This window comes from Nyctereutes procyonoides, unplaced genomic scaffold (assembly GCF_905146905.1).
Source record: "Nyctereutes procyonoides isolate TBG_1078 unplaced genomic scaffold, NYPRO_anot_genome, whole genome shotgun sequence".
NCBI classification, from domain to species: domain Eukaryota; kingdom Metazoa; phylum Chordata; class Mammalia; order Carnivora; family Canidae; genus Nyctereutes; species Nyctereutes procyonoides.
The window spans coordinates 34385418-34411335 of record NW_026575160.1 but is presented as its reverse complement, the minus strand read 5'-3'; the positions used below and the strand labels follow the sequence as shown (position 1 = coordinate 34411335).

The window sequence follows — 25918 nt, the reverse complement described above, 5'->3', positions numbered from 1 at the left end:
GATTGGGTTGTCTTCATCTATCTCAAACAAAGTAATATATTTCAACAGATTGAATGTAGAAGCAGACATGAAAATCTACATGATTTTTATTAAGTCAGACATTGAAAAGATTTGTGTAGTCGTAAAATGATGTCATTCAAAAAAATAAAAATAAAAAAATGAAATAATAAATAAAATTAAATAAAAATAATAAAATTAAATTAAATAAAAATAATAATAAAATAAAAAATAAAATAAAATGTCACTCTTTCCACACAGCTTTTTACTTTGGAAATATAGTTTTTTTTTTAATTTTTATTTATTTATGATAGTCAGAGAGAGAGAGAGAGAGAGAGAGAGGCAGAGACACAGGCAGAGGGAGAAGCAGACTCCATGCGCCGGGAGCCCGATGTGGGATTCGATCCCGGGTCTCCAGGATCGCGCCCTGGGCCAAAGGCAGGCGCCAAACTGCTGTGCCACCCAGGGATCCCTTTTTTTTTTAAATTTTTTTTATTTTTAATTTTTTTTGGAAATATAGTTTTTTTCTTTTCATACTAATATGTAACTAATGTCATATAATAGTTTTGTTATTTTATGTTTAAATGAATTAATAAAGAACTATTTCTAGATTTTCTTGGTTTTATTTTCCTAATATTAAAACTACTAATAAATATAACCATAATCCACATAACCAAAAGATCTTGGGGTTCCCCTTAGCGACTTTTAGGAGTGTAAATGGGTCCTGAGAATAAGTTTGTTAATCTCTGCTACAGACCAGAGTAACAGCAGTTAACAAAAATACATCTTTATTTTTCCCATGTAACGTGACAATCCCTTATAATTGTCTCTGATAAACACTCCACCTCAATTTGGTTTAATTTTTTTTTTGACATTACTATTGAAATGGTTTCAGTTTTATTTTGCAGGAGTAGAATTCTCATCTCCTAGTGAGACACTGGTTGTATTACTAGTCAATCAGTGCAATGCTGTCTCTACTGCGTCCCAGTGCAGGGCTTAGGCTTAATATAGAATAGACACTCAATAAGTATTATTGATTGGCAGGAAATGTGTTTAGCAACAAAGTCAATATAAGTAAAAAAAAAAAAAACTATGAAAGTTAGAGGGAAAAAGGCTCTAGTCATTGCTTTATCCAATTGTGAGCACAATTTCTACATTTTATCCATTTCCACAAAAACTCATAGTTTGTGTCTCTATTGCCGTTTAAGGCTCAAACCTCTCCTCCAGGCTAAATGCCCACTTCTCTAGGAGAACATCATCACCGCATACATTTTAGGTCCTGAATTAATGTAAGACTTTTCTCATGACATTTTGAGCACATAGGTCACAATATGCTTCTCCCTTTTTCCTCTCCCTGTATTTCACAACCAGTTCATTTCTGTTACTTCCTCCAAATTTCTCACAAGATGGAAAGTTAAAGAACAAAATTGTAATCAAATCATTAAAGAGTGCCCACAGATTGAATAGGAACAGAAGGAAAGTAGCTTCTTCTTGTGGGATTAGACCTTCTTATAAAAATCATGAAATCTTCTGAGATTTTAATAACAATACCTTAACATATATTTGGAAGTTTCTTTAGCCTGATTGTTTCAAGACAAATAATCTAGAAATACAAATTCTAAGTTATGCAAAGCTCAATAAAAATGCGTAGAATCATTTACTGTATTATCTACAGTTTGTTTCTATAGCCGTCTGGATAGCAGTGAGCTAAACGATGAGGCAGTCATAACAACAGTAAAATACTTGGCATTTGCTGAGTATTTACTCTGTACCAGAGGTTGTTTTTTCTTTTTCTTTTCTTTTTTTTTTTTTTTTTAGGACCTTGCATGCATTATCTTATTAATCTTCACAAGCAATCCTTTGACTCTATCGCATGCGTATGTGCGTGCGTCTGTGTATCAACACGGGCTACTCGTTCACTGGTCCATTTGTGCTAATCATTTGCATATATTTTTACCCATTTTCTGTAAAAAGTGGAGTCCTAAAACAATTCCCTGCTAGGACGCCAATTCTGACTGGGGAGGAGAGAAAGGGAAAGGTGAGCAAAGAGAAGAAAGGGATTTAAATGAGGTCGCCAGGAGGATTAAATGCCTCATCGGATATAAATACCTTAAAATTTGTTGTTCTTCTCCGGCTCCTGTAAATGCATCATCTTTTTCTTAGCTGGGTTTGTGAGCTGACAGTTTTCCCGGACATATTTGCAAAACTGGTCTTTCTATTTGACCTGAAAAAGATTCCTCTCTCTGTTGTAATGTAATTCTAGTGATAACTAGACTATAGCAATAATAGACTGCCCAATTCCAAAACACTTAAGGGGCATTTTGTGATTTTTTTTCCTCTATTACCACAAGAGCACCTATTACCATAATTTCTTATTTTGCTCATGTCTGTTTCATATGCATCACCTCGGGGACTTTTATTGCTCTTATCTACTCAGAATAGTGCCTAGCCCAGAGAGGGTGCCCCCCAAAGTATGTCTACTCAATGAGAGAACAATTTCATCTGTGACTTGAAAGAGTTAATATCTTCCTTTCAGGTCAAATGCACAAATCAATTCTCAACCAGAAAACAGACCACCTATAGCTATTCAGGTCACACACCTGTTTCCTTAAATATCATCGCCAAAGCGCATTTGATAACTGTGCATCCATCTTCCACTAGCATTAGAGGTGTTTCATTAAAAAGCAATATAAGTCCAATTTGTTTTTATAGTCACCTTGACAAAAGTAAAAATGGATCATTGAGTAAATTCATGTGTCTTTTGTGCATTTATGAAATCACACAAACCAATCACAGTCTTACGTTGGGCATCGCTCATTCAATTATCCAGGAGCATCAGTTGATGTTATGATGACCTGAAAAGGTAATATCCAAGGTAGAGATTTGGCCAGAGTACTCCTGTAAGCACAACATCAAACATGTGAATCAAGAACAATTAATTTTTAATGATCAGGCTGTCTTTTCAGGTAGTCTTTTCTTTGGACCATCCCTTAACTGGAGGAGAGGCAGGGAGAGTTCCCCAGGGCCCACCACTGGCCTGCGTCTCACTCTGAGCACGTGACTCTGGCCCTTACCATCCAGAGCTGCAGCTTCCTCTGGCACCGGCACCAACGTGCGGATGACCCCTGAGCCCGTAACAGGTGTCAGCAAGGGCTTGGCCTCTCCAGCCGAGCGCGGGAGCTCTGTGACCGGCTCCTCAAAACTTTGTGTTTCTCCAAAACCTTTAGGACTTCTAGAAGTCTGTATTTCATCTATTATCAGTCAAATCACCCCATCCCGAGAGTCCCATTCTTTCCTTAGCCCCCTTCATTAGCTCCGCAGCCCTCTTCTGTTAAGTCCTCGGCGGCCTCTGAAGCCTCCCTCCTCCCCTTGTCTCCGGTGTGAATTCCGGCTGGCACTGCTTCCCTCCCAGATTCTCTTAGTGATTTCATTGTGTTTGGTTTCTGCCGTCACTGTCCGTCCCCTGCTCCAGAGTGACCCTCCAGAGTCACAGATCACCTTCTACCGTCCGACTTCCGAGGCCGGGCACGACCAGGGGGCCTGCCCGCCGTCCTGCTCAGCGCCGACTGTCTCGGCCTCTCGCCCGCTCTCACCCTCCCTCTTCACACGTCCGCGCTCACCTGGGCCAGGTGCACTGGCAACTCCCTGCCTTCGCCAACACGCTTCCTCCTGCCCCCGCCGCTCGGAGTCGTGCTCCTGGACGTGTATCCGGTATCTCTCTCTTCCTCCGTCCTGCATGCGGTAGTTCTTCTCCATGTCACCATTACCTTCGGGTTGTTAGGACAATCATCGGATTGCAGCATCAATGTTTATCTTCTGCTCTTTAAAGCATGTTAATTTTTCATTTGTCATTCTTTACACACTTTTCAAGTTTCAGACTGTATCTTGTCTTTCTAAATATACCCAGATTTTTAACATGTTTTTTAAGCAATGTCATGTTTATTTTTTTTTAAGATTTTTATTTATTTATTCATGAGAGACACAGAGAGAGAGGCAAAGACCCAGGCAGAGGGAGAAGCAGGCTCAACGTGGGACTCGACCCCAGGACCCCGGGGTCACGCCCTGGGCCGGAGGCAGACGCTCCACCACTGAGCCCCCCAGGTGTCCCTAGTTATCAGCTGAAGGGATCATACACGGATGTACCGACCTATAATCAGGACAACACAAAGTCGCTCTTTGGAACTTGAAAGGACTCACGTTTGTTCTAACAGCCCCTGGTAGGAAAGAGGGTTCTCTAAGTCCCAGGTTCCTTATCTGTACAAAGGAACTAAAACCAGATGACAGAATGTATGTAAAAGGGTCAGTGCACTCCTGGCTACGAAGCTGCAGAAGGGGACAGTCGTCCTCACCATCGTCCTCACCTGTCGACCCGAGGTTACTTGGTGACCTTAGATGAGCAGCCTGACAAAACCTGGCAAACCTACCTCGGGTGGTTTGCAAGCAGTAGATGGGAGGCCGAGGCTCAGGGGGCTCGTCATCTAGTTTTACCTTGCCAAGTGCACAACGGCCCCGAGACTCCCTGGGCCCTGGAGACTCCCTGGTCCCCCTGAGACACCCTGGGTACCCCCCCGAGACTCCCAGCCCCCCCCGACTCCCTGGTCCCCCCGAGACTCCCTGGGTCCCCCCCAGACTCCCTGGGTCTCCCCCAGACTCCCTGGTCCCCCCAGACTCCCTTGGTCTCCCCCAGACTCCCTGGTCCCCCCGAGGCTCCCTGGGTACCCCCCCGAGACTCCCTGGGTCCCCCCCCAGACTCCCAGGCCCCCCCCGACTCCCTGGTCCCCCCCGAGACTCCCTGGGTACCCCCCCAGACTCCCTGGGTCCCCCCCCAGACTCCCAGGCCCCCCCCGAGACTCCCAGGCCCCCCCCCCCGACTCCCTGGTCCCCCCAGACTCCCAGGCCCCCCCAGACTCCCAGGCCCCCCCCGACTCCCTGGTCCCCCCCCCCCTGACTCCCTGGGTCCCTCCCCAGACTCCCAGCCCCCCCCGACTCCCTGGTCCCACCGAGACTCCCAGGCCCCCCCAGACTCCCAGGCCCCCCCCCCCGACTCCCTGGTCTCCCCCGAGACTCCCTGGGTACCCCCCCAGACTCCCAGGCCCCCCCAGACTCCCAGGCCCCCCCCCCGACTCCCTGGTCCCCCCCCCCGACTCCCTGGGTCCCTCCCCAGACTCCCAGGCCCCCCCCGAGACTCCCTGGCCCCCCCCGAGACTCCCTGGTCCCCCCCAGACTCCCAGGCCCCCCCCCACTCCCTGCTGCCCAGAGTCCGGGCCCTGCAGCTGGAGCCCCGCAGGCGGAGGGAGGGTCCGTCCCGGCACCTGGTCCCGCGGCCCCGAGGCGCTGCGGCAGGAGCGTGGCGGCCCCTCCCCGTGGGGGGGGGGTCCCCGCTGGGGGCGCAGCGCACGGACCGCGGCAGGTGCCGGCGGGCGGACCCGCGTCGGAGGCGGCGGCAGGCGCGTCTACACCGCACGCCCTGGCTCCGCGCGCGGGTCGGGTCTCGCCCGGGGTCCGCGGGGGGGGGGGGGGGGCGCCTGCGCTCGGGGCCGCCCGCTCCGGGCTCTCGACCTTCCCGGGACCGACTTAGTGACCGCGCGGTCGGCGAGGGCGTCCGGCAGCCGCGGAGCGCGGTCTGCGCCCCCCCGGGCCCCGGGTCGCCGCGGGTCACCCCCCTCCCCCCGGCCGGGGGTCAAGCCGCGGGGGCCTGAACCACGCCCTGGGCGCCCTCCGCGGCGCCGCGTCCTCCTGCGGTGGGGGGAGGGGGAGGGAGTGGGGGGCGGGGGGAGAGGAGGGAGGGGGAGGGGGAGAGGAGGGAGGGGGAGGGGCGGGGCTCAGGGCGGTGGGGCCCCGCCCCCAGTGGCCCCGCCCCCCCGCCCCCCCCCACACCCGCGGTCCCACGGACCTGCACCCCGGCCCGACGCCCGTGCTCCCCGGCGCGCCCCGCCCCCGCCCCCGCCCCTCGCACCCCCAGGCCCCCGCACCCCCAGGCCCCCGCACCCCCAGGCCCCCCGCCCCCCTTGCAAACCGCTCGGGGCCGGGGCCGGGGCCGGGGCGGGGGCCGGGCGGGCACGCGCACGCGCACTGGGCTCCGGGCGTCCGCCCCCCGCGGGCCCCACGTGCTGCTTGTTGTCGGCGCCGCAGGGCGGGGCGGGGCGGGAGGGGCGGGGCGGGGCGGGCGGGGCGGGGCGGGGCGGGCGGGGCGGGGCGGGGCCGTCCGAGCGCGCGGGGCCCCGGGGCGGGGGCGGGGGCGGGGCCGCGGGGCCGAGGTCCGGGGCGGGTCCGAGGTCCGGGGCGGGTCCGAGTCCGCCCGCGCCCGCGCCCCCGCCCCCGCCCCGCCGCCGGCTCCGCCCCCCGCCGGCTCCGCCTCGACGTGTCCGGGAAGCGGCGGCTCCTCGGCGGGAGCGGGCGGGAGCGGGCGGCGGCGGCGGCGGCGGCGGGCACCATGCTGGACCCGTCCTCCAGCGACGAGGACTCGGACGGGGCCCCGGAGGCCGAGCGGCGCGAGGGGCCGCGGGCGGCGGGGGCCGAGGGGCGGCGGGCGCGGGACGGGGGCGCGGGCGGGGGCGCGGGCGGCGGGGGCGGCGGGGGCGGCGGGGGCGGCGGGACCGGGAGCCCCCCCAGGCCCGGCGACGGCCGCCCGCAGCCCGACGCGCGGCGGGACGAGGAGCGGGAGCGGGAGCGGGAGCGGGAGCGGGAGCGCGGGGTCCGCCTGCAGCTCTACGTCCTGGTCGTGCGCTGCATCGCGCACCCCTTCAACGCCAAGCAGCCCACGGACATGGCCCGCAGGCAGCAGAAGGTGCGTGCCCGGAGCCCCGGAGCCCCGGAGACCCAGCACGGGGGGACACCCCCACCCCAGGGAGGCCCCCGGGACACCCCCCGGGACACCCCCACCCCAGGGAGACCCCGGGACACCCCCCGGGAGACCCCCCCACCCCAGGGAGACCCCCGGACACCCCCCGGGACACCCCCCACCCCAGGGAGACCCCCGGGACACCCCCCGGGACACCCCCCCACCCCAGGGAGACCCCCGGACACCCCCCGGGACACCCCCCACCCCAGGGAGACCCCCGGGACACCCCCCGGGACACCCCCCACCCCAGGGAGACCCCCGGGACACCCCCCGGGACACCCCCCCACCCCAGGGAGACCCCCGGACACCCCCCGGGACACCCCCCACCCCAGGGAGACCCCCGGACACCCCCCGGGACACCCCCCACCCCAGGGAGACCCCCGGGACACCCCCCGGGAGACCCCCCACCCCACGGAGACCCCCGGGAGACCCCCCACCCCAGGGAGACCCCCGGGACACCCCCCGGGACACCCCCACCCCAGGGAGACCCCCGGGACACCCCCTGGAGACCCCCCACCCCAGGGAGACACCCCCCGGAGACCCTCCACCCCCCGGGACACCCCCACCCCTCGGAGGCACCGGCCGGGGCGCCTGCCCACCTGCTCAGCGCGGGCGCTCGAGGTCCCGGAGTCGGCGGGGAGCGCGGTGCACGCGCGGGGGCCGCGTCCCCTGGGTGGGCTCCCCCGTGGGCCCCCCTCCCCTCCCCCCCGCGCATCTCCCCGCGGGCTCCCCTCTCCCCCTTGGATCCCCCTCCCCTCCCTCCCCTCCTCCCCCTCCCCTCCCTCCCCTCCCCTCCCCTCCTCACCCTCCCCTCCTCCCCCTCCCCCCCCACCCCTGGCTCCCCCCCTTGGGCTCCCACCGCCCGGCCAGGACGCGGCCCCCGGTGGCCTCCCGCAGCGCCCCGCAGCCGGCCTAGCCCAGGGTCCACCGACCGCGGACTTGGGCGAAACCGCTGGGACCTGGCGGCCCCGTAGCCAGGCACGTCCTCACTGGGGCGCAGGGGTCGAAATTTTCCTCCGTGAATTTAAAAAAAAAAAGAAATTAACTTTGGTGCAGGGCGCGGGGCCGGGACTCCACCTGGAGCCCCAGAAGTTGCTGTGGGAGGCGGATCCTGCCCGATCCGGCCCTGCAGGCCGAGCCCAGGCGCCTGGATGGAAAACAAAAGGGCGGTGGGAAGCCTGCAAGGAAGGGGCTTTTGGCTTTTGTTTCTGCTTGTTTGTGCCCCGCAGAGGCCGGGGCTTCGGGTGCGGGGTCTTCCCACTGTAGTTTTAAAACAAGGTCCCAGGGGCCCTAAGGTCCTGCAGGGATGAAGGTCATGACCCAGGCCGCCCCACTTGGGAAAATGTTTCAAATTAAACGTGTCTAGGGAATCCAAGAGAACGCGGAGCCTGAAGGTCCTAAAGGTGCCCTAGGAATCTACGCGTGTCCTCAGTTGGCCCCGGTGTGGAGACCCGGGGAGCTTGTGACTTGCTCCAGGCTTCCCTAGAAGAGCAGGTATTTATTCTCACGAGCACACGAGGCCTTCCTCAAACCCCGGGGGGCCTCGGGATGGCCTCTGAAAGGCCCCTGCGGCTTCTGGCAAAGGCAGTCTTCCTGCCGCCCTCCCTCCTCATCTATGGGGCTTCGGGAACACCTAAGCTAGGAAGCGGTCTGCAGCCTTCACTCGGGCGTGCTTAGGGGAGATCCTCTCCAGCTGTTCGTCCTTCCAGGCCCCGGCACTGTGGGTGATTCACGCACCCATTTCCTAGTCACAGACCGGTTGGCACAGTCGGGTCCCCGTCGTGCGTGCCCCGTGGGGTTCCTGTGCGCCCTCCACCCCGCTCCTGGGTGGGTACGGAGCCGCCCCCTCCTCCTCGCTTGCAGCGCGGTCACCTGTTGCTGCTCCACTCCCGAGGCCCAGCAGCTTTCAATAGTCGTCCTTAAAGTAAGTGCAAGTTTTGACCTGTTCCACGTGGTGCTGTATAGAGCGTCTGACGGCCGTCCCGGGCACCACGTTGATCATGCGTGGGCCATTTAGGCTTATTTTCAGTGTATTAAAGCATTAAAATGTATGGTGAAGCTAAGGCTGTTTTCCTCTGGACGATTTAGCTTTTGTCACTGGCAGCTGACTTATGCCGTGCTCACGAGTCGCATTCTGTCACGGAGACCTGTGTCCGTTCGTAGCTGCAGATCTGACTCCTATTTAAATGAAAAGTTTCTCCAGCTCCTGTTTAAACTTTCAAGCAGGTAATTCATAATAGTAAGGAAGCTACTGCTGTGACGTTAGGTTACAACCGAAACCAAACAAAACACCCTGCTTCTGGCCTCTGCAAAACGTTTGGGATGCTCGGCGACTTCCATTCTGTAAAGCTCGAGGGCAGTGCGTATGGTCAGATTTAATTCTGTGGATTTTTATTGAGGAGGCGGCCACATAACAGCCTAAGTATGTATTTCCCTTATTCAGAGGGATCCAGGTTTTTTTTTTTTTTTTAAACATGCAGCTTTCTAAAGGGAGCTGGAGCATTTCTTGGCAGTAGGTTTTCTCCTAGGACAGAGAGAAGTGGGAATTTATATTCTTGTGAATCTGATGTACAAGTCAATTAATGCCAAAAGCCTTAAGTCTTGAATTCCACAGTTGGGTTTTATAAAGATAACGGCATAATTGCAAAAATCACTAATCCACTGTGTATTTTTATTCTGTATCTTCAAGTACTCAGTGAGTAAAAGGATTTAATGGCGTAAGCGTCTGGATGCATATTGCTGCTTACTCCTCGAAACGGAGCATTTAGAAACCCCCCAGAATTGATCTCAAAGGGTCTTTGTCTTAGGAACGACAGAGGGGCCCTACAGCGTCCGTCCCGCTCTCCGTTAGGTGTGGGTGAGCTTCAGGCAACTAGAGCCGAGCCACAGTGCGGGGGTTTTTGTTTTCTTCCTTGGCTGCAAAGCCCACGAGACTAGTTTGTTTTTTTTTTTTTTTTTCTATCAATGAGGTACCTGAGAAAGCTTAGTAGCATTCACTTCATTTGACTGAAACATACCTTTCTTTTGCTTTTGGCTGGAAAACTTCAATTCCAGGAATGGCAGTGGCCAGCGTGTGCCAGTGGGACCTGTGACTCCTGACGGCTTGGCAGGAAATCGGGAGGTGAGGGTGGACCTGGAGACAAAGCTGTGCACCCGGTGGTCACAGCACCTGAGTGGCCACAGCCACGGTTTCATAAGTGACACAAATACGGGGCAACGGCTGACGGCGAGGTACTTGCGTGGTGCAGTGCCCCAGGCTGATGCTCCCGCACCGCGGTTGCATCTGCGCAGTCAGGATGCCGCAGCAGCGAGCCCTGGCTCTGGTTGCGGCTGGGTCAGTGTGCAAACGACAAGGCGGTGACACATGAGCAAACCCATTTCATTGAAAGGCGATTTGCTGAGCCGTTGGAGAACCTGGAGACCCTGGAGGAAAAAAATAGGTGGCGTGCAGGGTGCTCAGAGGGTAGGAAGAGCCTGACGGCCACACCGATGCCGCCGCGCAGGGCCCGTGCGTCCCCCTGTGGGCAGGGGTTAGGCCGCAGGCCTCCGCTTGGAGCCGCTTTCTAGACGTTTAGGACCTACAGTGCTGTAGTTCGGCGGGGTCTGTAGTGAGTGGTTGCACGGCTTTGGTTCTCGTTTAGTTTAGTCAAGTGAGCTGTTGAAGGAGCCGACTCTTTAGAGATGAGCAGGAATTAAAGCTTGGTACCTAGTGGCGTTGAACGTGAATCCTCCTGTTCTGTGCATGTTTCCGTGCAGGGCCACTGTGATCACACCGAATGAGGACTTATTAAACCTTCATGTGGAATAATTATTCCCCCCACTTTGCGTATTTTCCGTCTCTCGTAAGTTTGAGAAGTATAAGCAAAGAATACCGTGAAATCAGGTGGGAGGGGCAGAGGGAGAGCAGAACCCCGCGGACTTTGGAGCCTGACGTGGGGCTCCGTCTCGAGCCCGGAATGATGACCTGAGCCCAGAGCAAGTCGGGCGTTGGACCGACGGAGCCACCCAGGCGTGCTTTCCGAGACCTCCCGGATCCCCACCCCGTAGGGAAAGCTGTAAAAATGGTAAGGCCTGCTGGGGCAGAGCCCACGACTGCCGAGGGCAGCGTCATCAGAGCCACCACCAAGCCCGGAGTCCAGCGGCCCACCTTGCTTTCTTGTCCGCGGGTTTCAGCAGACAAGAGGGGCTTATTTTTTTTTTTTAAAGATTTATCTTTATTTATTCATGATAGAGAGAGAGAGGCAGAGACACAGGCAGAGGGAGAAGCAGGCCCCATGCCGGGAGCCAGACGTGGGACTTGATCCTGGGACTCCAGGATCGTGCCCTGGGCCAAAGGCAGGTGCCAAACCGCCGAGCCCCCCGAAGACGTGAGGGTCTTACAAAAGCCAGACCTTTGGGAGCTATGAGGGGCCGCCCCGTGTGCTCCTCGGGCTTCGGTGCATGTGGTGCAGATGCGGAGGGATGGGTCCTGTCGGCCTCTACTAGCCGGGGTGCGGTGGGGTGGAAAGTCGGCGGAAGCGACCTCGGACCGGACCTCGGCAGTATCTCGGGGAGTCGGTGTTGCTTCGGCTCCTCCAACCCTCCGTGGGGTATCTGGGACCACAGCACGCAATTTAGGGAGAGGAGTTGTGCTAATGAGAACTCAGACGTGTTAAGTGATACCGGCGTTGGCCGCTCCCAAAAACGAAATCAGCTGTAATTGTGACACACGACGACTGCTTATCGAGTGCCATAAAGTAACAGTATTATTTTCCCTCTTTAGTCTTTTTTTTTTTCTAAATAGAAATCACTCTCTTTGTACACTCACAAGATAAATAGCACAGTTTCTAAGGTTATTAAAGAACTGAAAAGGAAAGCCAAGTGCCAGGTTGTGAAGGATGGGAATTCTGAGTGGAAAATCCCACAGTTATCATTTGGTGGTGAGGCCAGCCTCTCTTGAGTGATCGCGATTTTTATGATGCATTTCAAACTGATGTGGATCTTTGGGGAATAAGTGGTGGGTCACACAGTCATGTGTCACTGCTGTTTCGATTTTTAGGCTATGAAAGATTTAATGACTGTAAATAGCGGATGTATCATCGGAACAAAGGACACCGTCCCAGAGGTGAGACTATTCAGGAATCAGATTATGAAACTATTGTCCTAAATTGGTGACACCTCATCTTAGGACTGTTTTGTTCCCTTTGTTTCAAAATCAGCTAAGGGTTTTGGTGGGATTGCCTTTTTTTTAAAAACAAAACAACCCAAAAGACCAAAAACCGGTGCTTTCTATCTTTAGCTGAATATTAGAATTACCCGGAGACTCTTCGGAATCCCGTCGTCCAGGCTGCACTCCTGACTAATGAAATCTCCGAGGCTGTGCTCTTGCAGCTTCCTGGGTGATGCCGGTGCGCAGCCCAGCTCAAGGGCTGCCGCTTGGTGTTTAAAGCTGCGGGCGACTGGGCTTATGCGAACCTGGGCAGGGTGGAAGTGTCCCTCGTAAGGAGTGAGATCACCGAGTAATGAAATCAGTATATTCCATATTAAGGTGAAGGCGCCCGGGATGCTCTGAGCGAGGAACAAACACATCCGGTTAATGACCTAGAGTTCATTGAGTCAGTACAACGGGAGGCCGGTACCTTGCAGAGGGTCTTTAATTAGGTAACGTGCTGGAGGCGGCTGCCTTGCATTTGCGATTGCGTGATTCCCTCTAAAACCACAGATGACAGCATTAGGAACGGAAAATCCAGGAGGCTCAGGGTAAGCGTGAGTGTTGCCTTCCATCCCAAAATAAACTGGGAAGTATAGTGGAATCTAAGTAGGAGTTGACAGCGAGAAATGCCTGACTGAGGAGTAATTTCACCAAGGTCTTTCAAGATCCTTAGTGGGAGGACTGTTTCCTGTGTCTGTGCTGGGAGTGCGCACGGGTCCTTCAGAAGGTAAACCTCAGGAGGCGTCCGTAACGGTTTGTCTTCCAAGTGAAGGACTTGGATTTCCTGTTTATTTTTTTTTTTAAGATTTTATTTATTTATTCATAGAGACACAGAGAGTCACAGAGAGAGAGAGGCAAAGACCCAGGCAGAGGGAGGAGCAGGCTCCATGCAGGGAGCCCGATGGGGTACTCGATCCCGGGTCTCCAGGATCACGCCCTGGGCTACAGGCAGGTGCTACACCGCTGAGCCACCCGAGCTGCCCGGATTTCCTGTTTATTTATTTATTTATTTATTTATTTATTTATTTATTTATTTATTCGGATTTCCTGTTTAAACAGATTTAAATGTGTTATTTTTGCGTGCAGTCTTTTTTTTTTTTTTTTTGCAAAATTTTAGCATTAGTACGGAAAACCTGTTCCAAATTGTGTCAGGTCAGTGCTGTACACCTGAAGCTAACACTGTGTATCAACTATACTTCAGTAAATTAAAAAAAAATAGCATCAATGGGTTGTTGGTTTGCATTTTGGAGTCTGTTTGTAGAGCGTCTGCTTTTTTGAAACTTTATCACGTCGCTTTGTAAGCACCATGGTTTGAATATTTTCATCTTCTAGTCTTCAAGTTAGTGTTGAGTTTTTGCAATGAAAATGTTACCGGGGCAAAAGGTATGAACAACTCGAAGGCGATCTTTCCAGTGCGGTAGATGGGACGATGGTCGACTTGCTCCTCTTGGGTAGTGAGGGTGGGTGTCTGTATGGTCTAACATCCTTTTCCCATTTTTCTTTTGACCTACGGGTTTCACCAAGGTGAACTCTTTATCAAGGTGTTGAGGAAAGCGTTCCTTTGTGGAGGGTTTCTCGAGTCTTATACTGCCTTTAGATATACTTTGATTTTTTTGACATTTGTTCTCTCCCATGGAGAACTGTTTGAAGGACGGAGTTGACTTATTCCCCCGAACAGCTAAGTGATTCTTGCAGCCCCGATTCCTGATAATACTCTGCTTCCGTTACTGAGCTGTAAGGCAAGTTCATACTGTTTCCTTCATTACCTCGTTGGTCAAATATTTACTGAACCTCTACTTAACACCATCCGATGTTTTGGAAATACAGTAAAAGATAAAACAAGGAGAAATACCCTCACAGGCTGGTGTTTAGTGACTTACGGATTGTGCATGTTTTCCTTTACATCTTTCTCTGGGTTGGCTCCTCTAATTGATCTAGTTTTTCCTGTGTTTTTTTTTTTTTTTATTCTGAGTGAAATAAGTCAATTGGAGAAGGACTTTATATGTTCTCATTCATTTGGGGTAGTTTTTCCTGTTGCTAGTACTACATACATTTGATTCCGGATAATCCTTTATTTTAATAACCTGATGGGGTTAGTTCCCACCTGTCACATTCTTTCCATCCTGTTCCCCCTTCTTTTCTTTTTTTTTTTTAAGATTTATTTATTTATTTATTTATTTATTTATTTATTTATTTATTTATGATATATATATATATATATATATATATATATATATATAGAGAGAGAGAGAGAGAGAGAGAGAGAGAGAGAGAGAGAGAGAGGCAAAGACACAGGAGGAGGGAGAAGCAGGCTCCGTGCCTGGAAACCGACATGGAACTCAATCCCGGGTCTCCAGGATCACGCCCTGGGCCAAAGGCAGGCGCTAAACCGCTGAGCCCCCCAGGGATCCCCTGTCCCCCCTTCTTTTAAATAAAATTGTATCAGTACAGCAGCAGCGAGGAAGTCCAGGTCTTCGGGGGTTGGGGGGGCCTGGGCTCCATTCTTCAGTAGTATCCTTGCGTCGGGTGAGTAAGGCATCTCCTGTCTCTGGGTCCTGGCTTCTTCATTTGTAAAATGGGGATAATGCCCGCGGAGAATTTTTGTTGTAATTAAATGATATATATCAAGTGCTCAGTTCAGTGCCTACAATATATACGCTTCGGGTTGCGTGTCATCTTTTTTTTTTTTTTTTTTTTGGTCAGTTAAGCCTGTTGGCAACTGTTTTACGAAATTCAGTCTTCTCACGACATCAGCATCACTCAGTGAAGCCTCTTATATCTTTGTGATGTTTTATAGGTTCCATTTATGTAGGCTGAGGTTTATGACCAAGGTTATTTTTAAGCATTTTAACATTTTTTAAAAACTCTGGCTTCTCTTGTTCTGTTGGTCGATGCTCAGCTAACTTCGTGTTAACTGATGATGTTACTTTACTGATTATTTCGGTCATTATTACCCCAATCCTTCTAGGTCGTCTGCGTGGGCGGGTGGATCCTCGGATAGTAGGGACTTGTCCTGACCGGAGCTCCACCCTTTCTGCTTGAGGTTACTGGTAAGAGTGCTCAGGAGCGCGTATTTTTGGCCGTACTTCCGTTGATCCAGGCTTTACCGAGGAATGCCTATGGTATTGTGCTAGGGAATATATTAGTGTTTTAGGGTATTCTTTGTTGCTCTGTTACATTAGGATAAAGACATCAGGAACGGACTTTGAACATCACCAAATTCCTTGTCACGTCAATTGAGGTCGTTGCCCAACCTAATCTCACTGGTGCGACTAAGTTTCATATTGTTAAATCATATTTACATTTCTAGGGTGATGGCTCCCCCATCGTGGTTTTTAAAACACTTCTGATTTCCGGTTCCCTAGACTTTTATTGCTTTATTTTTTGCCTGTGTTCTGAAAGGTCCGTCATCGTCTATGGTGCCTGTCATTAACATGCTTGATTTTAAGGAATAGTATTAAGTGAGGAATGTATAGACTTTACTCAAGGATAGGGGCTTTTTGTTTTTTTGTGCGTAAAATAGATACTTGTTTGACAGCAGACAATTCACTCATGAAATTAACTATACCCAGAATCTATTTTAGATTTTTCTTCTTTGATCCTATTTGATGTTCTCCTTATTCCACATTCAAGTATGATAATCATGACTTCAGAGAATTGGCCATTTCTGGGTTTTCAGCTATATTAACATAGTTGGACATACCTCTTTTGTTTTCTCTATGGGTTTTCAGTCTTCAGGTTTTATCTGTCCCTTAAAAAACTGCATTCGAGAGGCGCCGCGGTGGCTCAGTCGGTTCAGCGTCTGCCTTCAGTTCAGGTCATGGTCCCGGGGCCCTGGGGTCGGCCTGCAGTTGGGCTCCCTGCTGGGGGGGAGACTCTGCTTCTCCCCCTCATGTGCTCTCGCTTGCTCTCCCGCTCGTGCTCAAGCTCTCTCTCAAACGAATAAAGAATCTTTAAAGAATTCATTAGACCACCCAGAAACTCTTGCTTTTTAGATGTAACTTCATAAATATTTTTATAGTTGCTGTTTCCCTAAGATTTTTATTTGAGGTGGGGGGAGTGGAGTTGGGAGAGATAAAGGTTGTTCTTTCATCTGGCAGCTTAATTAGGATTCTTTTATTTTCTGCTTCATAATAAAATGAAAGTATATGGAGCTATGAATTTACCTCTAGATACAGTTTGGCATCAATTCTATAATAATATGAAACTTTTGTTGTTTTCCTTTTGAACCAGTATTAACACAACTAGAACACTTAGAAATTTCTAGTGTTGAAGTTTTGTTTTCTCTTTAATAATTTCTAATTTTACGTTGACACTGTGGTTCACTGAACTATTTCTTTGTAGTATGTGATTAATTTTTAAGAATTTTTGAAGTATGAGTCGGGGGGGAGGAGCAGAGGGGAAGAATCTCAAGCAGGTCCCGCAGTGGCTGCAGAGCCGGGTACAGGGCTTGATTCCATGACCCGAGATCATGACCTGGGCCACAAGGGAGCCTGACATGCAGCTAACGCAGCCACCCGAGTCCCTCAATTAGTATTTCGTATCACAAGTCCTGTGCAGATTTTCTGACTTTAGGGTTTTTTTTTATGCCTCTAATAAGTGTGAGTGATCATTCCTGCCTTGTCATCTTTATAGTGACTGTTACCCTACTATCATTCTACGATTGTTTCTAGAAGTATTCAATTCATAAGTTTTGATACCAAATTCCTGAGTGTGAAGGTAAGTATATACTTAAAGGGAGTTCCTTTTCACTGATTTTGATTCATTTAGTGTGGTATTGGGCAAGGATTTTTTGTTCAACTTTAAAGTCGAAATTGCTCTATCAGGTGCTGATATCTCCAACACACATGCTCTCGTTCACCTATATATGCCTCTAAACGTGCACGTGCGTGGATGCATGCACGCATTTTGAGGTTTTTGTGTATTGAGGAAAATCAACGCAACGATTTTGGCCTAGTCTTTGCTTTTATAAGAGCTTGAAACGGTCATTGCTAGTGTAACCATCTCATTTTCTCTCTTGTTCTGTGTTTTCAGTTTCCTTTGCTTTTGTTTTATCTTTATTGTATGCATTTCGCCTCTCTCCTATGCTGGAGTCAGGGACGGGGGGAGAGTGGCAGGACATGGATCTTAGGCCTTCCTTGTGGTTGTGCCTGTTGCTTGGATTCACTGGGCAGAGCGTATGTGTGTGTTAAGCTAGGTCTCTAGCTTTCTTCATGGATTATGAAGTTAGCAGACGTTCATCTGAATGGATTTCAGTTTTATATTCAGTCTGCAGTGTTTCCTTTAAAGATACTCTTACGTATCTGCATGAATATTGGAATATGGGAAAATTAAATTCTGCTATGAAACCCGTATTTTTATTACTTTCACAAATTTAGGGAAATATATTCCAAATTTTATTTAAAGAGATGAGAATCTTACTTTAATTTAGTTCTCTAGAAAAATATTTAAAACTCAAAACACTGCTTTAGCCAAAAAGGCTTACAGAGTGCTGCGTATCCTCAGGAGCCATTCTGAACTATAACAAGACAACTGCTGATTACGTTTTTGAAGCTCTGGTCTTCCTGACTGGAAGGACTTCACGTATTCTTGAGCAGTGGGAAGTAGGGGGCTAGAATGCATGTCCTTGTTCTTTCATCCCTGCTTCAACTAGAGGGCCGCGTGCTTTCCATGATCAAACAATGCACCTGAAATGACCGAGGGAGGCCAAAATGTAATTTTTCATTATTGTGGTCCAAGCGCACAGTCTCATAAGAATTCCTATAGTTTGCTCACTACATCCCAGAATCCCAGCCTTTGGACTTTATTTCCTTTTTTTATCCTTATGAATACTTAAGAAGTGTTGTTGCAGGTAAAATACAGTTGAACCCAGTACAAATCCTGCCATAAGGAAGCTGAGATCTAACACGTGAGATGTTGAATTTGTGGTCCTTCGGATGAGTCGAGATCAAAAGGACAACTGTTTGGAGCTCAGGAGCTATTTGGGTACAAGAGGTAGATTTGAGAATGGATTGTACTATCCATCGTCACGTGGATTGTAATTGAAGGCGTGGGCTTGGATGACGTGGTAGGAAAGCAAGTCCAGCAAAAACGGTTGTGATGCCTTGGTCTTCAAACTTGAGGATTTAAGCAGGAGACAAGGTTGAGCTGGTAAAGGAAATGGAGGAGGGCCAGTCACGGTAGAAGAGAGGATCTGTTTAATAGGATGACGTAGAAGACAAGGTCAAGTGCTGTGGAAGGTCAGGTAAGACGGGGGTTGGAAAGGTTACCTGGATTCGGCGATACGGAGGTGACCCCGCCAACTTCTTTTAGGTTTAATGTCACGACGCAATTTTCATGTTATTTCCAAGCTGTATTTTATATGCTGAATTCAGGCTTTCTTACGTTCTCTGACAAAAATAGCTTGGGCTCTACATGGTGGCTCTCCTACCCCGGACTAAGCCTCAGTGCTGCTCTTTGTAGACTGCCGTGTAGAAGGACGATATAAATACAACTCTATGCGTGTGCATGCGTATGTATTGTGCTTTATGAAAGGGAGATAGACATTATTGATGAGCATAGCTTTCAAATGTGCAGTGGGGCCCTACGCGACGTATGCTACGGAGAGCAGATCTTTGACGTTGATTGGCATTTTTACTGAGTTTAGAAGTTAATTGTGTATAAAACAAAGATTTTGTGTGAGTGCTGGCATGCGTACAAGTGGGAAGGAAGGCCGTTCTTGGTATTCTTAGCTTATTGGTAATCTGTCTCCCCTCCTGTGTCGTCCCCTCCCTTTTGGCCTTTCCAACCTCCACTCTTCTTTATGGAAAGCCCCTAGAGGAGCAGGGCTCTGCCTTTGTCTTCTCGAAGCTGCTCTCCGACGTGTGAAAGGATGGATCCTCCAAGATGCTGTGAAGACCCTATAAAACTCCTGAAAAGCACCTAGCGCGGTGCCTGGCATGGAGTAGGTCATCAAAGGGTTTTTTTCTACGTTCTCATTTTCATTTAGAAAAATGTTCAATGGAGCCTGTTAACATTGATGTAGGCAGCAAACAGGGGCAGTGTTTCAACAGGTATTATATTCTAGGCTCTGCTTTGGGCACTGGGGGCGTAGGTGTGGACCTAACTGCCCTCGTGAAACTTGTGGTAGAGATGGCGTATCAGCAAGTATATGTGTAAGTACTGAGGGCCCGTGGAAGGGCATCGCTGATTCAGGTGGGAGGTCAGAGGAAGGCTCCCTGAGGAGCAGGGATTGGTTGACTTAAGCAGAAGTCTTTGAGCCACTTGAAAATGGGGTTGAACGGTGAAGAGGAAGAACACGCAGAGGGCACTGACAGCAAGGCGGGGAGGGCTGTGAGGGGCAGTAAAACCAGCTGAGGACAGCAGAGAGGTAGGGGGGCTAGAGTGGGACGAGAAAGGGAAAGTAGAGGAGGGACGACTCTGGACTGGTAGACGGCAGGCTCACGTACGTTCTGTAGGTCGTGTTAGGATGTTCAGAACTGAAGTTTGGGAGCCGTTGAGTTTTGGGCAGGTACAGGAAGTGACCGGATTAAAAATCTAAAAGGATCTTGGACCTGAGAATCCTGCACTGCCTAACCCAAGGGGCCACCATTTATGTGCAATTTAACGTACACGGCGAAAGTTCTCTGGCCTCGAGAACAGGCCGTGGGGCAAGAGTCAAAGTGGGAAGACCAGGTAGGAGGCTATGGCGTATGGCGATGGTTCGGGTTTGAATAGGTGGTCGCCTAAGAGGTGGCGTGCGGTATGGGAGGTATTTACTCCACCTCATGATGTGTTTGTGGACTTAAATGATCAGCTCGGTAAGGTAGTGCTGCTTTGAGAGTCTAATGTGCTCAGACCAAGCCATTCAGGTTTACGTACGTAGTTCAGTAGAAACCTTGCAGAACTTAGGATCAGTCTGTCCATGCTCCCCACTTGCCCGCCAGCTTCCCGGAAGGAACCCTTTGAACTCTTCATTTTTTAGTTCTTTTGGGAAAAACTTCGTAAACTGAAATACCTGCAGCACTTTCTCTCATTGATTCTTTCTAGGGTTTAGCCTTCCCTGCTGTAGAGCACATGGTGGGGAGAGTCAGCTCCTACCAGCATCTGGCTCTTTTTCTTCTACTTGGGATATGGTTCTTTACCATTGCTGGTTTCTGCTAGTTGCCTCCGATATGTTATTACCGTCTTGCAAGCGGTAGAGTTTTTTAGGCACGTGGCTGTCTGGGTGAAGACCCTTCTTGCCACCCCCCTTTTGATATCCACAGGACTGCGCGTGGTCGTCCAGAGAATGTGGGTCAAGACGATAGCCCTGGAGGACACCAACTTCATTTCTCCCACGTGAGAGCAGGAGCACGTCCATGGCACCATCAGTCCTCATGGGGATGACACAGGCAGCGTCTTCGTTTTTACACAACCCTGGAAGACCAGCTCCAGACTTGAGGTTCCACGGACGAAGGAGGGAAGGGTGTCTTGCCAGTATACGAGCAAGGATGTGGCGTACAGACGGTGGCCCCGAGTCGTTTTGATGGCTGGGGAACAATCGGAATCGGATATGTGTTCCAGCTCCTCATGCGGTGACCTGGAGCCAAGACGGATTTCCGACTAGTGGGGTGTGGATGGAAGCGATGATGCGTGCAAACATATGGGCCACTCTCTGTGAAGGGGAGGAGAAAGTCTTCTCCACCTTTGACGTCTTCTAGCTGGACTGAGAATTAGATTTACATGAGGCAGACCAACAAGAGGAAAAAAGCTCTGTTGCCTGCACACATAGGCCCAATGATAGGGACATAAATAGGGCAGGTTTTCTGTTTTTAGGCAAAGACCATAAATCTGAGGAACTGACAGGACAAAGAACTGAGCCTGGGGAGCTTCCATTATTGTGGAATTCTAGACAGGATTTGGGGCGGGCAGTAACGTAGTAAAGGGTTTTCTTGTGTAGGCTCCCGGACTCTACGCTTCCCCGCTCCTGTGATGGGGACATCTGTGTACCTCTGGGATAGGAGGATCCTTTCACGTGGGGGCACGTGCAGAGCTGGCTGTTGTCCTTGCGGAGGCGTCTCCAGTAACTTACTTACAGTACCACGCCAGGGCCCCGGGGTGGCCCATGAGGCGTCTGACTCCTGGTCTCGGCCCAGGCCGCGACGTCCCGTGCATCACTTTTTCAAAACTTTAAAGTATCCCGCATGAGTAAAAAGATCTAGTTTTTGTGGGACTCCATATTCTCTAAACCCCCTTGGAGAGCTAATGGTCTTTGAGTCTACCTACACATCAAGGATGTAAATGAAAAAAAAAAAAAAAGGATGTAAATGAAACCTACTTCTCCCATTGATGTAAGACCTATAATTGTATTAACTTGGGTAACACCAAATGGTCTCTGAATACTGTCAAGTATTTTTTATGTTCATGAAAGCAAAAGCAAAAAAAAGACAATATTTTTATAGTCTAAAAGATGACCTGCAATAATCTAACAGTAACCACAACCAATGAAAGCAGCTGTGTTAGCTTCTATTGCTGTCGTAACACGTTACCACGAGTTCAGTAGTTTTTTGTTTTGTTTTGTTTTGATTTTTTTTGAGTTCAGTAGTTTAAGACAACACAAGCTTATTATCTTGGGCCGTGTTCCTGCGTCCTAAGGTTCTAGGGAAGAATCTGTATCCTTGCCTTTTGAGCTTCTCAAAGACAATCTGCATTTTCTGGATTGTCGTCCCTCTCTCCATCTTTAGGGCCAATAGTGCCGCATCTCTCTCTCTCTCCCTCTCTGTCCTCTATTTCGGTCACCCCGTCTTCTCTGCCTCTGCTGCCACACTGCCTTCTCTGACTTCTTGAGGCCACCTCCCCCTTGTAAGGATTCTTGTGACTCCATTGAGCTCATTAGGATAATCCGAGATGATCTTGACCCCTTTGGCGGAGTCTCTTTGGCCATGTCAGAGAATATATTCACAGGTTTTGGAGATGTGGACAAGGACATCTTTGGGATCCTATTTATTGGTAAATAAATCCTATTTACCACAATAATTTTGTTAGTAATAATGAGAGGTGCAAGTTAAAACAATGAGTTAAAAAAATACAGGAATTCCATATTTGTCTGGTGGGAGTACAAATCATTAAATTCTGTGAGGCGTATTAGTAACGTGCACCAAAAACCTTTAAAATAGCTATATCCTTATGCCACCCCATATATATGTGTATATATGTATATAAAACATACATATATACATAATATTATTTACCGGAAAGAAATTTGATACAATAAATGAAAACAACATAATGCATAATAGGGGAACTAAGCACTGAGGCTTAGTCCGGGGTAGGAGAGCATTGCCTCCTGCTTGGGGTCAGGTCGGAGCATCGCCTCCTGCTTGGGGTCAGGTCAGGGCGTCGCCTCCCGCGAGGGGTCAGGTCGGGGCATCGCCTCCCGCGATGTGACCTAGACGGCGGCACCTGGAGGGGATGGAAACAACTGCTGGGCCCCCAAGGCCGGGAGGCATCCTCTGCAGCTCCTGGAGTGCTCCTGGGGTACAGGCACCTGCCCTGTAAGGCCGGCTCCCCAGCTGTAGAGCGGCTGTCGGAAGCTGTGCCCTGGGGGGCCGTTGCTGACGCGATGAACGGTCTGCTCGGAGACGTGGGGCGCTCCCAGTTCAAACAGGTGAAACGTAAGAACAGATGCAGCAACGTGGGAAAGGGCGAGCTGCGCAGCTACGGGGGAAAGCGGGCCACCCGTCCGGTGGTCACCGACCGCTCCTGATCACAAGGGGAATCCGGAGCCACAGAGGATGGATGAGGGTTGGGTGCGGGGCGGTTCGGTGGCTGGAGTGTCCCACTCAAGCGTTCAGCTTAGGTCACGTCTCAGGGTCGAGGGATTGAGCCCGGCCTCTGGGTTGGGGGCTGCTAGAGATTCCCTCCCTCCGCCTCCATCCCCCGCTTGCATGTGCACACATGCTCTTAAAAAAAAAGGAAGACTAGAGACTTAAATTCAGGTTCTGCTTTTTATTAAAAATCTAGGGTTTTGAAGGCCTGGCTCTGGAACTGCAGCATGTGGTAGGCAGCTAACAGGAGGCCTCTTACTGCACATCCCGGAGCCTCCCGCCAGGCGTCCCGCGTCTGCAGGTACGGGTAGGGCGGCGAAGGAGTTCGCATTTTAACAGGCACCACGGTCACGGCCACCAGCGGTCCCTAGCCGAGGGGTGTCGCGAGGTCCTACGTAACGACGTGTCGCGGGAAGGCGGACGATGCCAGGTTGCGGGCTCACGACGATGCTGTCCCTTAATCAGCTCTCCTAGGATCACCCAGACAGAACCATCTGTAGCGCGGGCGTGGGGGGATGCCCAGGAGAGCCCGTTGATGGGGGACTTGGCTCAGGTGATCGCGGGGGCCAGGAGACTCCAGAGTCTGCTCGGCAAGCGGCAGAACCGGGAAGAGCGCGGACCTTGTGGGATGAAGGCCTGGGCGTCGAAGGACGGAGCGCCAAGTCCGCGTACGGGCCCGCAGATCCAGGAGCCAGGGGCCGGCGTCCGGAGCAAGAGAGGATGGACGTGGTACGCAGCCTCGTCCACCGTTTCCGCTCTCCTCGGCTCCTCAGTGGCCTCGTGACGTCCAGCAGCCTCGGGGAGCGCAGTCTTGCCCCGTGTCCTGATCCGCGTGCCGGTCTCTGGGAGTGTGCTCTCACACGCCCAGGGACGGTCACCAGCCCTCCGGGCGCCCTGCCGCTCCGTGACGATGCCGCACGACACCGTCCTCTCCGCTGTGCTTCCTGGAGCGTCGGTTTTGACCATGTTTGGGCCTGTTGGCTCCTCTTCCGAAATGGGGTTAACCGGTTCGGGTCTCCGTGTTTCCGGCTGTTAGGAGAGTCAGCAACACAGATTTCTGTTGTATCGCTTATGTCACAACCCCTTGTATTTCTGATTCTCATGCTGGATCTCTGAATACCTCTTTCTTTTGAAAATTGAGGCGGCCCTTCAGATCCCTCATCCTCGGCCTTAGATTTTCTGTATTCGGTGACTTTTGCATCTAACTAAACTCAACCTAGAGTTTACTTTTGAGACTTGAAAAGTGCATCCGTAAGGATTCTCCACCCTGGTTGAAAATTACCGTGATTTTCTTGGTATTTGAGAGGATTTGTACCTTTTGCTTCAGACTACAATTTAGCATACGATCTTCCCAGCATACGAAGCAGTTTTTCTTGCACAGGCTTGTTAAATCATTTTTTCATCTTTTTATTCCTTAGAGTAGAGAGGAATAAACCTTCATCACTAGGCTTTATAGTACCTTTATCACTTAATATTTGAACATGCTCAGCACTTTAATTTTAATACGACTAAATGGAATATGTAAGATGCAATGCTCACCATTTAGCACCTCACATCACAGTAGACGTCTCAAACCTAATCATGAAATCCCTGCACATAAACGGCCAGAACGCAGCATAATTCCTTACTTCTGAATTTTTAGGATAGAGGCACGTGCCCCAGTTTTCTCTTCATATATTTTAACCATCGTGTTGCACAAAAACCAGTACAACCTTGTGTTTTGTTCCTTCACTCCCCACCCCCCACCCCTGCCAACCTTGGATGGAATCTCCAATAGGTATTCCTGGAACACAACTTGGATAATATGTCAAAATCTGCTGCCTGTAGTGCCGCGCATCTCATTTTGGTAATTAGTGTTCAATTCTGAGTTGTAGTCGAACCCTCCGACTCTGAGGTCTGAAGATCGTCTTCCTCCGAGGGCCTGCTTCGGGCTGAAGCTTGCAGTGGGAGTGACTGATAAATGAAGCTTCATGGTTTGCTTTTTTTTTTTTAACAACAACAAAAAAACAAGTGTTGGGTTTTTCCTATTACCACTTAAATCTCCTGGTTCTGTGTCTTTTTATCATAAGCCCCGTTTACTGAAAGTCCTGATTGTGTTCTTTGAGTCATACTTTATAAGTACCTCCTTTTGAATTTCATAGTGTCATAGTTGGAATTTATCAATGGAAAACATGAAATTTTGTTTCTTAAATAGAATGAGGTTATTTTATAGCTGAAGGAGACATTTAATTATTGGACTTGGAACTATCCTTAACTTTTACAGTCTGCAAATCGTTCGCTTTATGATTAATCTTTTTGCGTGTTTTCTGAATAACCTACTAAACTGAAGATCAGTCATCTTACGTGGTCCTGTGAGCGTGGTGTTGGGCTTCACGGCAGCCAGCTTAGTGACCCCCCCCCCCCATATCGTCACTTCCCGGTATTTAGGATCGTTGCGAATATTTGTAGTAAGTGTCAGTTTGTGAGACGGTTACCGCGGAGCGGAGCAAGGGTGGCCACTAGGCCTCTGGGCGGAGCCTCCACTGGCATCAGGGCCCCCGCTGAACCGGGCCAGGACGGGCTGCAGATGGGACCTGGAGCAGAAGAGCGGCCTGGAGGCGGGCTCACCCCGTCCTACCAGAGTCTGACTGGTTGCTCCTCTAGGCCCACCTTCCGCCCCTTCTCACCCCGATCTCTGCCCCGGAGGCTGACCTGTGTGGACTCTTGCCCTCAGGCCTCCGTCAGGTGTGGCCCTGGGGCCCTGGCTGAAGCTGGAGGTGTTGGGCGAGGAGGTCCAAGTGTTCACCCCCCGCCCGCCGCTCCCCGGGGTCACCCGAGGGGGCTGTTGAGCCGGAGCGCACTGCTCTCCGCAGAGCAACCAACCGTACGGCTGTTTCTGGGGGGCCAGGAGCCGCCCCTTCACCTCTTTTGGGTTGTCCTGGGTGGTTGGCTTGGAGTAGAAAATTCCGAGTGCCACACTTGGTAGGAATCAGGCCCGTGACATCTGGATTTAGTTGACTCAGGCTTGAGGATCTTCAGTTCTTCTAAGCGTGGTGGTTCTAGAAAGAAAATGCTGCCTTGGATTCCCAACTATTTTTTTGAGTGTCTTATGGTGGGCAGAGA

At 50.9% G+C, this 25918-nt stretch overlaps 1 protein-coding gene across 4 annotated transcripts in view; it reads left to right on the top strand.

Annotated features, from left to right (window-relative positions):
• Positions 1–6613: 6613 nt before the first annotated feature.
• Positions 6614–25918, top strand: part of CADPS2 (calcium dependent secretion activator 2) — a 447623-nt gene continuing 428318 nt past the window's right edge. The window contains exon 1 of one of the 4 annotated variants that reach the window (XM_055314464.1): positions 6614–6784. In XM_055314464.1, the coding sequence (XP_055170439.1) occupies positions 6764–6784 (21 nt within the window). In that variant the 5' untranslated portion in view covers positions 6614–6763. The remainder of the gene's footprint in view (positions 6785–25918) is intronic. The other 3 variants (XM_055314463.1, XM_055314461.1, XM_055314462.1) reach the window with 3 other exon arrangements.